This window comes from Belonocnema kinseyi, chromosome 10 (assembly GCF_010883055.1).
Source record: "Belonocnema kinseyi isolate 2016_QV_RU_SX_M_011 chromosome 10, B_treatae_v1, whole genome shotgun sequence".
In the NCBI taxonomy this organism is placed as follows: Eukaryota; Metazoa; Arthropoda; class Insecta; order Hymenoptera; family Cynipidae; genus Belonocnema; species Belonocnema kinseyi.
Window position 1 is genome coordinate 55,429,838 of NC_046666.1, and position 13,029 is coordinate 55,442,866.

Sequence of the window (13,029 nt, forward strand, 5' to 3'; positions counted from 1 at the left end):
TAATAATAATAATTGTTGGTTAGGCACTCGGACTTCAGGTTAGAGGTCTGGGGTTCGATCCCTCACCGCTAGCTCTGGAAATTTTTCTATTTACCTTTAATCACGTTCTGGTGATTCGGATCTCACCTAAAGTTGCAGCTCACCCCATTATACAATTGGTTGCAACCTAGTTTGTGAATATCAGGGGAAATCAAGTCTTTTACTAATATGTCTACTTAGGCACTCTGCTCTGATTCAAAAAAATATTTATAAAATCTAATCCTAACCAAAAATACCTTTATCATATTTGGCTGAATCCATCTTAAGCCTAATACAATTATATAATAAATAATATGTAATGTATAATTAATGAAGTAAATAATATACGCTTATTACATACTTCGTTTCTGTAATATATTAAATATGAAATATAAAATATATTGTTTCTGTAATAGTAAATATTCCACATTAAAGAACTTTCGAATATGAATCATCAAAAATGCAGAATTTTAAATTGTCAAAAATGAAGAATTGTTTAATTTTTAAATTCTTAAGAGCAATAATTAAAAATTTTTCAATTAATAAAATATAAAATTACAAATGATTAAATTTAAAAAATTTATATTTTGAATGTATGTAACTTCGAACATTTTCTTTTGTACTAGCTTAATTTTGAAGATGATCAAAGAAAATTTCGTTTATTTTCACGAATTTTGATGTTAAAATCCTTTAGCATTGAAGATTTGAAATTAAAAACTTTTCAATTTTATAGATGTGTTAATATAAAATCTTAATTTTAAATAACGTTGAAAATCAAAAGTTAAGTCTTCCAATCTAAATTCTTCAAATAAAGAAATTTTGAGTATAAATCATCAAAATTACTCGATAATTATTTGATTTTTAAAACTTAAACTTGCATTATTTTGTATATTATTATTTTTATTGGCATTATTTTTAAGGGTGTATGAATACAAATTCTTAAATTTTGATGTTTGTGAAGACGAAACTCCAAGTTTTAAGTTATAATTGTTTTAATTAATGTAATTTAAAATGTAAAAACTCGAAATTACAAAATTTCTAAATCAATACTTTCACATTTTCATAATTTATCATTTGAATTATCCAAATTAAAAACTCTTATTTTTAAAATTTATAAATCAAAGTTCTACCATTTTTAATAGTTAAATTTGAAGATTCTTGAATTTTTAAAATATAAAATTGCACATTATTTAATTATCAATGTTCTTATTATTATGTATGTAATTTCTAAACGTTTTATGTTGTTATAGTTTAATTTTTAAGATTTACTATGGCACGTTCTTCAATTTTAACGCTTACAAATTAATGCTTTTAGTTTTAATATTCACAATTAAAAAAATAAATATTTAGTGGGTTCAATATAAAATAATTCAATTAAATATTTTCTAACTAGTAAAAATTTTTAAGTGTTAAAATGGGATTTGTTTACTTTTTAGAGAATTCCTGGAATTTCCAGAATTACAGGAATTTTGAATATTCGTACAATTCCGAGAAATCCAAATAATGTAGGAGATCATACAATTTAAAGAATTTAAAGAGTTCAGAAATTAAAAAAAAAAGGATTTCAGAGAATTTTGGGAATTCAGAGATGTTAGGAATGCAGATAATTTCAAAACTTTACTGCCCTTGGGGAATTCTTTAAATTTCAGGAATTCAGAATGTTGCAGGAATTCGCCAAATTTAGAATGCTTAAGGATTTTTGGGAATTCAGAGGAATGAAGGATTTTTGCATATTTAAGGAATTGAGAAATTCGCAGGAATTCAGAGAATCCGTCAAGTTTTAATTTCTCGAAACACAATACTTTTAACTTTAAAAAAGGAATATTTCTTTTTATTCATGAAAGATATGCAGCTTTGATTTTGAGGGCTTTTGATATTGTCCCATTTTTTAGCAACTTCAATTTTAAAATGTTTGATTTTAAATGCTTTTTTTAAATTGTTCATTTTTATGTTTTCAAATTGATAAATTTTTAGAAATATTCTGTCTTTAATACTAAATAATATTCAATGATAATAAAATTATGTTAGTTAATAATATAGTTTAATATCGAAAACTTTGAATTCAGATTTCTTTAATTATTTAAATTTTTAAGTTCAAAATTATTTTATTCAGTTGTTTATTAGAGCAATTATGGATGTTTTAGATTAAAATTAATTATTTAACTAGTCATTACTTTCAATTAATTTTCAATTATATAAAATAAACTATTTTTAATACGATAAAATTTTGAGAGATTTAAATAGGAAACCGAACCCTTTTCAATGTTTCGATATGTTTTCAATTCAAGACATTTTATTTTAAATGATTTCAGTTTGGAGTAATTTTGATTGGGAAAGTTTCAAGCTAAAAGCTGATCAACTCGATTAAACGAATTTTAATATACCTCTATTCAAATCAACTTCATGCTGCTCATGAATAAAGTTTATTTAGTTTTTATTGTGTACGTTTTAATTTAAAAAAAGAGATAAAATGTTAATACATTCGACATAAAGTTTTAAAAATTATATTAAAAAAAATGAAAAATATTCCATCTGGAACCTTTTTACTTTAACATTGTTCAAATATTGAAGCCTTTCATTAGAAAAAATGGTGTCGATTAACGTGAACGGATATACAGTTAACACTATTTACACTATTAGTATTAGTCTAAAGTTTATCCAAATTTACAATTACTATCTATATTTGCATCACTAACATTGGTTAGGTGCTGCGAACAGAATCAACTTCATTCTGCGAACACTTTTCGATTATTATCTATAATAATTATTTATATTTTTAATAATTTTTATTCAATCTTCATTATTAATATTTTCTAGAAAAATATTGGCTTGATAGAATAAAAAATCTATAAGGGTAATTGATTATTTTTCTAGAATACCAGAACAATATTAAAAAGTTGATAAATATTTAACAGCCAATAAGTTCAGTCTTGCTCCCTGATAATATAATTATTATTTTGAATTTTCAAGGTAATTTTCAAATTTGCATGCTTGATAAGTGCAGTTTTAATTTGGTTATAAACGGCCTCGCATGATAGGTACAAACCCATACTCATCCTGACTTTGAACGTCAAGCGTATCGTTCCAAGCGGTTGGCTGACCAGAGCCGTCCGTATCCACTTGCAATACGTTATATGTCACGTACTCGTATAATGTTTCAAAAACTTTCCTGCAAAGCACGAAAATGTGGTCTGAACTTGATATCCCGTGTAAAATCGAGAGCTTTTGACCCCGACTATAAAACTCAATCAAGTGTGCTACATGTCCCTGAGAATATACCCTCTAATCAACGACAGCTAATTAAAATTCAATATACCATTTTTGTAACGAAGCTTTTATTTTTCCCAGAACTATTTTTAACACTGTTTTAATCACGGACTATTTATTCTCATATAGCCTTATATTGCGATGTTTGAAATCTTTTGAATATTTTAAACTCTAACTAAATCATTTTAAATTATATCATCTTATGAAATTTCTTGAAATCCCATTACATTCCTCGGAATGTTAAAATCTCATTAAAAATATTTGCGGTGCAAAAAATTTTCGAAGTGGAACTCCGTTAATTTTGTTAATCAAAGTTGGCTAAGTAATTTGGAAAAATATAATTAATCATACAATACATTGAGAAACTTTTTTATAAAGTATAATATATAAAATTTGGTAAATAAATTTTTTAAATGTGTCAGACATTATAAACTTGACATTGTTGAATTTATAATCATGATTCTCTTTAATCACTCTGTTTGTGTGATTAATGGTTTAATATAATCCCGCCAAGTTTTAGAATGTCTAAAATGGCTTTTTAAAATGTATTTGCTCAATTTCTATAGGTTTTCAAAAATAAAAATAAGTTTACATAATACATTTTATTTATAACATTTTTTCCAAATTATATGGCCAATTTAAAATTTTTAATTTAGGCCGATGTACTTATCAGATTTTTTACATCGCAGGTGTTTTTGGTGGCATTATCTGTTTGTTTTTTTTTGCTTTGAATTTTTTTCTAAATAAAATAGCGATGCTCGATTAATTTATCTTTGATTTAATTAGTAATTGATAAAATTAGTAATATATATGAATTTAAATTTTTGAGCTGTTCTCATCTCTATTACATCCTTATATGTTAAGCCCGTTGGCACCATATTTTAATAGGAAGCCTATAGCAACAGATTCTTAATATGTGTTGCAAATATTTAAGATATCTTGAATATTATTCAAAATTCTACCCTCAACCTCATTTCCGAATTTTCCTTAATTAAACTAAATATTTGAAATCCTAAGAAACTAATATGTAAATCAAGAGTGGTTTCATATATCTCATTATAATAATTCTAATTTGAAACATGGAATTTAAAGAAAATCACAGTTCAAAGTCAGAATTTGTAAAAATTCAACAATTTCTTCTTTCAAATTTTCGAAAAAGGAAGTTGCTGTATTTTTGAATTAGTACAGGTAACTTTTTAAGTAAATGTAATTTCGACTTGCAACAGGGAATTTTGGAAGTGAATTTAAAATATAAATTTCTTCTGAATAAAATAAATAAAACAAAAAAATCACCTGAAAAATTTTTATTCTGACTTTGGAACGGGCTATTTTGTAAAGAATGATAATTTTGTAATTAACAAAATAAATTTTGACATGGAAAGGGGAATTTTAGAAAATTCTAGAAAAACTATATTTCTCAATTCTGATCAAAAATTTTCGAAAGATGAGAATTTATACTCTTTCCTATATTCTTTTCGTTTACTCCTTTTTCGAGCATTTATCCTTTTCCCTTTGTTTTCAAGAAATTCCATCTTTTTATATTTTTATGGTTTTATCGCTTTAACATGAACGCAATTAATAGAGCCTATTAACAAAATCGAACTATTTGTTATTAGAAGTTTATAGTTAGTTGCTAAAAAGTCTACTGTTTTATTTTTGATTCGCAATTTATCTCTTTTGGTTTAAAAGTTCTGAAATTGGGTTAAAAATTTAATAATTTTATTAAAAATTCAACTGTTTTATTAAAAAGATACTTTTTAGTCGAAAATGACTTTTTTGCCTAATAAAAAAAAACTATTTCGTTAAAAGTCCGTAATGTTTTGGTTGAAAATTCAACTATTATGTTGCAAAGACGTCTTTTTGGATGCAAAATTCTTCTTTTTGTTTCAAAGTTAAACTACTTTATTATTAATTCAGCAGATTAGTAGAAAAAAATTGTATTATTTAATTATTCAGTTGAAAATCGAACTTTCTTTGTTAGAGATTTACTTTTTTGTTGAAAAATCTTCCTTTTGGGTTTTGAACTGATGTGTTCTCTAAAAAATTGGAATTTTCACTGGGTAAACTCAACTTTTTGGTACAAAAATTATCTCCTCTTTTCAGTAATTTAAAGCTTTTATTTTAAAATTGACATGGTGCTTACATTAATTTTATTTTTAAGGATTTATGTCTATGTTGTTTTGGGCTATGAAATTTTAAGGAAATATAATTTCGATTTATAACATGGAACTTTGAAAAATATATGTCATTCTCAATTTGAACAGGGATCTTCTGTAAGGAATTATAATTTTTACTGTATAAGAAGGATTTATAATTTCTTTCAAGAATTATAATTCAGGCTTTAGGACAGGGAGATTTTGTAAAGAATTATTATTAGTCTTGGAGCTGATAATTTTCGGCATTGAAAGGAAATTTTGGAAAATAATTTAAATTCTGATTTAGCAAAAGGGAGTTAAAAATAATCATTGCTCAAATTCAGAACTATAATTTTTTAAAGACCCAGCTCCAAGTCAGAATATTTTAATTCTTATGCTCAGAAGTTATCTGATGTTCCAACTCATAATTTTAAATCTTTTTCAAAACTTCCGTTTTTAAATCAAAAATCTATGAATTCTCTTAACATTTTTAGGAGCCTCACGCAATTTTTTAAAATCGTTTGAAAGCATTTAAATCTTTTGAACTATTTTAATGTACCCAGGAAAAAGTCATATGTAAGCGAACAGCCCTGGTAGACACACTGATTACATAAAAATTCCTTTAGCAATGTTGAATTTTCCTTTACAAGTCTAGTCGACGATTTTATAAAAAATTATAAAGCTTAACTTAATATTCAGTGCTTTAGACTAAATTAATTGCACAGAATTCGAGCCAAAGACTAAAGGCAAACTTAATCTGATAAAATAAGGTTTGCTTGAAAATAAATCTCGACAGCGTCTTACAAACCTGTGATATACATTTTTAATTAAAAGCTCTCTTGCAAAGTTTCTTAACTACAAAATAAATCAACTGAAAATATTTGCAACCTTTGAACATCTTTGATGGTTAAAATTTTGATTTTTTGTAAAAAATAATTAATAGAAAAATTATTTTTTGTTTCAGGAGGGCAATTTTGACGAATCCAGACTTAAAACCAACTACATCATGGTACAAGCTTTTGGAGAACGATTTTTGGGGAACCCCCTTACGAGAGAGAAGTTCTCACGGTAGTTACAGGCCACTTTGTGTAGCTACATTCAGACTCAATTATCTACTTGGTGGTCTTGAACCTCTAGGTTATCATCTCGTAAATGTCATTCTTCATGCAGCTTGTACAGCACTTGTTGTCAGGATAGCAAAAAAGGTAATTATTCATCCATAATGAAATAAATGTTTAAAAAATAAGCTAGAAGAAAGATGAAATTTTTTACTTTTTCTTATTGCATAATGTACGGCTCTGTAAGGTTTTTTGAGGCCCAAATAGAAAATCTAGAGCTCTTCAATTTCTGTTAAAAAATAACTTATGGAAATTTTCGATAAATTATATTTTTGTTCAAAAAACCGAGTTTCGCATTAACAGCAAATTGAAAAATTAGAACAAACAACTGCGTCCGAATTTTCAGCTTTTCTTTTTAAATCTCTATGACTGTAAATCCTACTTTTCAGAAAACAAGCCCTTTTATCTAAAAACTACCTCACAAGATTAAGTATACACTCGGCCTAAATAAAAGTACATCATAATTTTCGGCTATTTTCAGACTCTTGAAAACTCCTTAAACTAGCTTTACAAAATATAACCAGACATAAAAAAAACTACCCTTCACCTTCTACAAAAATTTATAGAATAAGTACAAATTATTATGTTAGAAATTGGGGCTATTTTTTAGCTCATCGAAAATAAAAAATATATTTTTGCTGTAACAAGCAATAATATTAAAAACTACCCGTAATTAATGAATTATACATTTTAAAAAATGTAAGCTGCCTTCAACTAAAACATCCAAAGAAAATACAATAGAGAAAAATAGCAACGGACACATTAAACAAGATTCTTGTTGATATTCCCATTCTCATGGTATAAATCAGAAAGTTTCCAAAATCGACCCCTAGTACATTTCATCTCCTCTTGTCAGCTGCCTATACTAAAGCATTAAAAAATATTTCAAATTAAAAATAACCACCTCAAATACTATCGCAAGACTCTAGTAGACATTTCCATTCTCATCGTAATAATCAACAACCCCCACAAATCACCCTCCAGCAGTTTTATCGGACCCCGTCTCAGCTTCCCTCAACGAAAACTAAAAAAAATATTTCAAATTGAAAAGTATGACTGAAATTTAAGTTGATTTTGCCACGGGTTCTGCCTAAATTGATTAAAAACAAAGTAATTGTTGTTTAAAAAGCGGCTAGGGCTGAACGCCGGTTTTAAAAATCATACAGAATCCTTAAAGAATTACGAAATCGAATCTCTCATTCCAGTTTTATTGAATGCCCTTTATGGAATATTTTTTACAGAATTAATTAAAAATTTTCAGATCTAAAATGTTGAAAATATCATTAAACTAAGCTTAATTTTTATTTCGAATCAATTATAAAATACGAGAGTTTTAAAAAACTAGATAGATGGGTGTAACATTGAAAAGCTTTCAAATTTTTTTTTCTGTAATAATCTTTCAAACAAAATTCTAATTCATATTTAAAAGCTTTTCATTATAAAATATTTCTAGAATTGATAAATTTAAAATTAAATATTCGCAAATCAATGTGGATTATAATTTTACAAATGTATTTTTATGACGGTTTTACTTAAATCGCGGCTAATCAAAGTAACGAGGTTTGTCAAGAATCTGAATTTTTAGAGAATGATGACAGTCTTTGCCTGTGTAATCCAGACTTTTTCAAGAATTGTCGAAAATTCAAATAATTTTAAGATCCACCTGTGTGTAATAAGATTTCATCTAAAAGAACCAAATCAGTTGCAAAGCAAATGATGAAATAACAATTAAAACCTTGATGTTTTTGACAATTTGTCACGTAGATTTTTACTGACATAAGAAAACGTGAAACTTTTGTAATTAAAGTTGAGAATAAAGAAATATTCAGGATAATAATATATTAATTTTTTTTTAATTTTGCAAAATGGGAGACTGTTTTGTTCAAAATTCATACTTATGGCTGTGAAATATAATAAAATGGTGGGGATTAAATATTTCAGCAGACAATTAAACTATTTGGTCGACAGTTAAACCTTTTTGTTAAAACTTTATATTTTTGGAATTGAAATTTAACCGCTTTGTATAGAAAATTTGTATTTTTCTATTCAAAAGTTGTACAGTTTGATCGAAATTTCAACAGTTATATTTTTGGGTTAAAAATCCTCATGTTTTGTGTAGAAAACTAGGTTTCTTATTAAAACTTTTTTTCAATGGGAATTAATCTTTTCCATTTCTGAATGAGAATTAAATTATTTGGTTAGGCATTTATGTATTTTGTGAAAAATTCGTATTTTAGGTAGAAAATAAATTTTCTTGGTTAAAGATTGAACTATTTTGTTAAAAATTCATACTTGGGCTCGAAAATTTAACAATATGGTATAAGCTTCAATAATTTTGTAGAAACATCAACAATTTAATAGAAAAATGAACCATTTGGTCAAAAGTGGCACTACTTATTTAAAAATTAAAGTTTTTCAGTCAAAGAATTATTAATGTCGTTAAAGAAATTATTTAATTTGATAGTAAAATTCACTATTTTAATAAAAAATCGTTTTTGTTTTTATTGAAAAATTATCTGCTTTAATTGAAAATTCAACTAATTAGCTGAGAATTCATGTATTTTGTTGAAAATTCATTCGTGTTGGTAGAAAATTATTTCTATTGGTTGGTTAATTTAAATATTTGGTTGAAAATTCACCTATTTTTTGCTTAAATTTAATAGTTTTATATTTAAAGTAAAAAAATTTCTCAAAAATGAATGTTGTGGTAGATAAATAATTATTTTAGTAAAAAATTTATCTCTTTGGTTGAAAATAGAACAACTTTGTTAAAAAATTCCTTTTTTGATTTAAAAATTAATCTTTCCAACTAAACACTAACATATTTGTTTGAAAAGTAAGTTTTTTTTTGAAACTGCATATCGTTGGGTTGATAATTCAGCTGTATTGTATGGAAAACTCGTCCTTTTCTTTGAAAATTCAACCACTCTGGTGCAAAATTTATATTCAAAGTTGAAAGATCTTTTAGAAAAACATTAACTTTTTGGTTAAAAATTAAACTATTTGGTTACACATTTATGTACTTAGTGAAAAATTCGCCTCTTAAAAATAAAATAAAACTGTTAATTTTTGGATGAAAATTCAATTATTTGAAGCCTTATCTTGTTCTCCGTGACATTTCCTTGAAATAAATATTAATATTTATTATAAAGTAAATAATCTTTTTTTTTAATCTGATTTTTAATTTTACATTGCATTTTTTAAAGAAAAACAATTTAATTTGTTAATAGTTTAAGGTTCATAAGTTTCAAATCGTAAAAGTTTAAAAGCGAATTTGTTTGTTAACGTCACATTTTAAAATATTAAGAAAATTAATCGTCACGAAATAAGAAAATGTCTTGCTACTAAACGACGTGATGCGCAACGAATTCTTAATGAAAAAGTTAGCCTACAAACACAAAAGTGAAATAATTCTCAACAAAATTGGGTACATTTTCAACACTACAAATAAATTTTTACCGAAAAGGATAAATTTTCAACCAGAAAAATTAATTTTTACGAAAGATTTCATTTTTGATGAAAGAATTTGAAATTTCAACATAAAACCTGAATATCTAACGAAAAATTAAAGTGCTTATATTTCCAATAAAAAGACGTAAATTTCGAAAAAAAACTAGTTGAATTAAACCAAAAAAGATGAATTTTCAATAAACTTGTTGACATTTCAACATAAGTATATTTGTTAGAATAATCTCCAAAACAATTGAATTTTCAACTTAAAAATGCGAATCTTCAACAAAAACATGAATTTTAAACTAAATAGATGAATTTTATATAGAAGTAGTTTAATTCGCCATATAAAAAGTCTAAAAAATTGTTGAATTTTCAATTTTAAAAATTACAAAACAGCTTATTTTTCGATCCAAACATTTTAATATTCAATAAGCAAGTTGGTTCAAATGAAAAAGTAAACTAATTTTCAACAAAATCATACATTTTCAACCAATAAGATACATTTTTAACTAAAAATATGAATCTTTAACTAGAAAAATAAATTTCTTACAATGTATTTCAACTTTTATTAAAGTAGTTGAATTTTCTACCAAAAATGTGATTTTTCAAACAACTATTTAAAGAAAAATTAAATTTTAAATAAAGATCATTCGAATTCAGCTCAGAGGAACAAATTTTTAATAAAATGAATAATTTTTGAACAAAAATAGTTTTTTCAGTCATACCAGAAAAAATCTCAAACTACATTGTTGAATTTTCCAGCCAAAAAGCCGATTTTTTTAGAAAACAGTTGAGTTTTCAAGATTAAATCATGAACTTTCAATAGAAAAATATAATTTTTATCCAAATAGTTGAAATTCCCCCCAAAAGAGTAAATTTTTTAAATTGGCTGAGTTTTCAATAAAATAATTTGATTTTTAAGCAAATAATAAAATTTTTATACGATGGAGACTTTAATCAAAAAGAATAAACTTTTAGCCAAAAATATTTCGATTTAATTTCTGGGTTCAACCAATTTAGTTTGCAATTAAGTAAAAAAATGAGAACAAAAACGGAAAACAGGAAAATAAGAAATTCACTTTGAAGTCTTCGATAGAAAAATATATATAATAAATGAAATTCTCTTTTGCCCCCCTTTTTTAAAAAAAATCTTCTTTTTTCTTATTTTCTTTTTTCTTTTTTTTTTTTAACTTATTGAACCCCTGTGATATTTAAATACAAAATAAACTAAAACTGGCCAAGCTACTTTGGATAATCTTACAAATAAGTTGCTGTATAGTATTTTTCTATAAATTTTAAAGATTTTAAAGAATAATTATACTCGCCACATAATGTAAAAAAGTGGAATAAGAATACTTTTACAAATATCACTAAAATAGTTTTTAAAGATCATAATGATATGCAAATATAATAAAAAACTTACATTCAAAATGAGTCCTAGAACTTTAAAAAATATTAATTATTTTTAGAGTTATTCTAGTTTTTCTAAAAACATCTTAATTTGATGTTCTTTACAATACGTTTTTATTAAATTAAAATTTTGCATGTTACATGATCTTAATACACACAAATATTTATTATTTGAAATTTAAATCCAATTCTTTAAATTTGTTTTATATTCTGAAGCATCAATAGCTGCCAAAAGAAAAAATTTAATGGCGAGTCGAACTAAAAAGCGGAATAACGAAGTTTCCTTCGATCATCACGATCGCCATGAAATTCTTCCCCGTAACTGTTTGACTTACGCCGATCTTTAGTCGCTATGAATTATTCACTACTGTTCCCCTCTTCAGTTTCATGAAGTTAGCATAATGGCTGCAGTAATTTCAAAATATTCAAAGTGTCAATGGTGTTAGTTTTTCAAATTCTTACATAAAAAATATATTGTATTTGAAATAGCTACCTAGCTTCAATAAAATTATTCTCTTTTAAATTTTAAATACTTCTTTAAAAATGAAATCATAAGGTTTTCCTGGTTTATCCAAGTAATTGGACAGATGAAAAAATATAGAAAAAACCAAATAGAGCATCCCTCTAAAGATAATTAAATCAATAATTATTACTTCTTTTAATATAATATTTGTTTTATGTTTTACTTTTGACAAATCCTAATAATATCACACTAGCCATTAATAAATCTTTAAAATTTCCCTACATTTTTTTTATAATTAAATTTGTTTCAAATATTAAAACATTACAAACATTTGTCAGCAATTTTCAAAAATTAAGATATTAAAATTTTTTAAAAATTTTAAATAGGGAAAAGATTGCAGAAAAAAATGGTATTTATACCTTCATAACTCTTTACGTTTAAAAAAATATTATCTCTATAAAATTTCCACATTTTATTAAATTTAAACAAAGAATAACACCTCTAGACAGCAAATTAAATTTTTTAATGCATATTTATATTTCGAAGATAACACAGGCCCACAAAAAAAACAAAAGTGTCTGCGCAATTGACCAGACCAATATATTCTTATGTATTTTTCGACGCTGAATCCGAATTTGCAATAAAAAAGTAGGGTCCAGCTACTTTTTTATGGGCTTTTGATCGAAAAACCTCATTTCTTACGGTTTTTTCATGGTTTTTTTTTAAATAAAAAAAAATAAAGAAAAATTTTATTTTTTTGACTTTAGAATCGAATTCTACGGGAAAAAATACATTGAAAACAATGTTTTGATTTTTTTTTTACAAAAATTTCAACCCACCATACGGCGATGAAAAGGCAGAAAATCGCGAAAAGTGAAAATTTGCTTCAAATTTGATTAAAATGACATTAAAATCAAGTTTTACGATTTTAAACCGATTTATAAACATTGAAAATACTTTACTGTGGGTTTTTGAGGTCGCTGATCACGAATTTTAAGTCATTTTTTTCAAAAAACAACTCCTAGTCGTGCGTAAGTGGACACTAAACGTGATAAATTGATATTTTTTTTCAAAAAATCGATGTTTTGGATACTGTTCTGGAGGTTTTCTACTACATGAATCACAAAACTAGAACTTTTTTCGACCCTTGATCATAAAGTAAGAC

The 13,029-nt window shown here is 25.3% G+C and overlaps 1 protein-coding gene across 1 annotated transcript in view; it reads left to right on the forward strand.

The window, feature by feature from the left end:
• LOC117182033 (protein O-mannosyl-transferase TMTC2) overlaps positions 1 to 13,029 on the forward strand; it is a 560,376-nt gene that overhangs the window by 182,656 nt on the left and 364,691 nt on the right. The window contains exon 2 of the mRNA XM_033375055.1: positions 6,385 to 6,625. Coding sequence (XP_033230946.1) covers positions 6,385 to 6,625 — 241 coding nt within the window. The remainder of the gene's footprint in view (positions 1 to 6,384; positions 6,626 to 13,029) is intronic.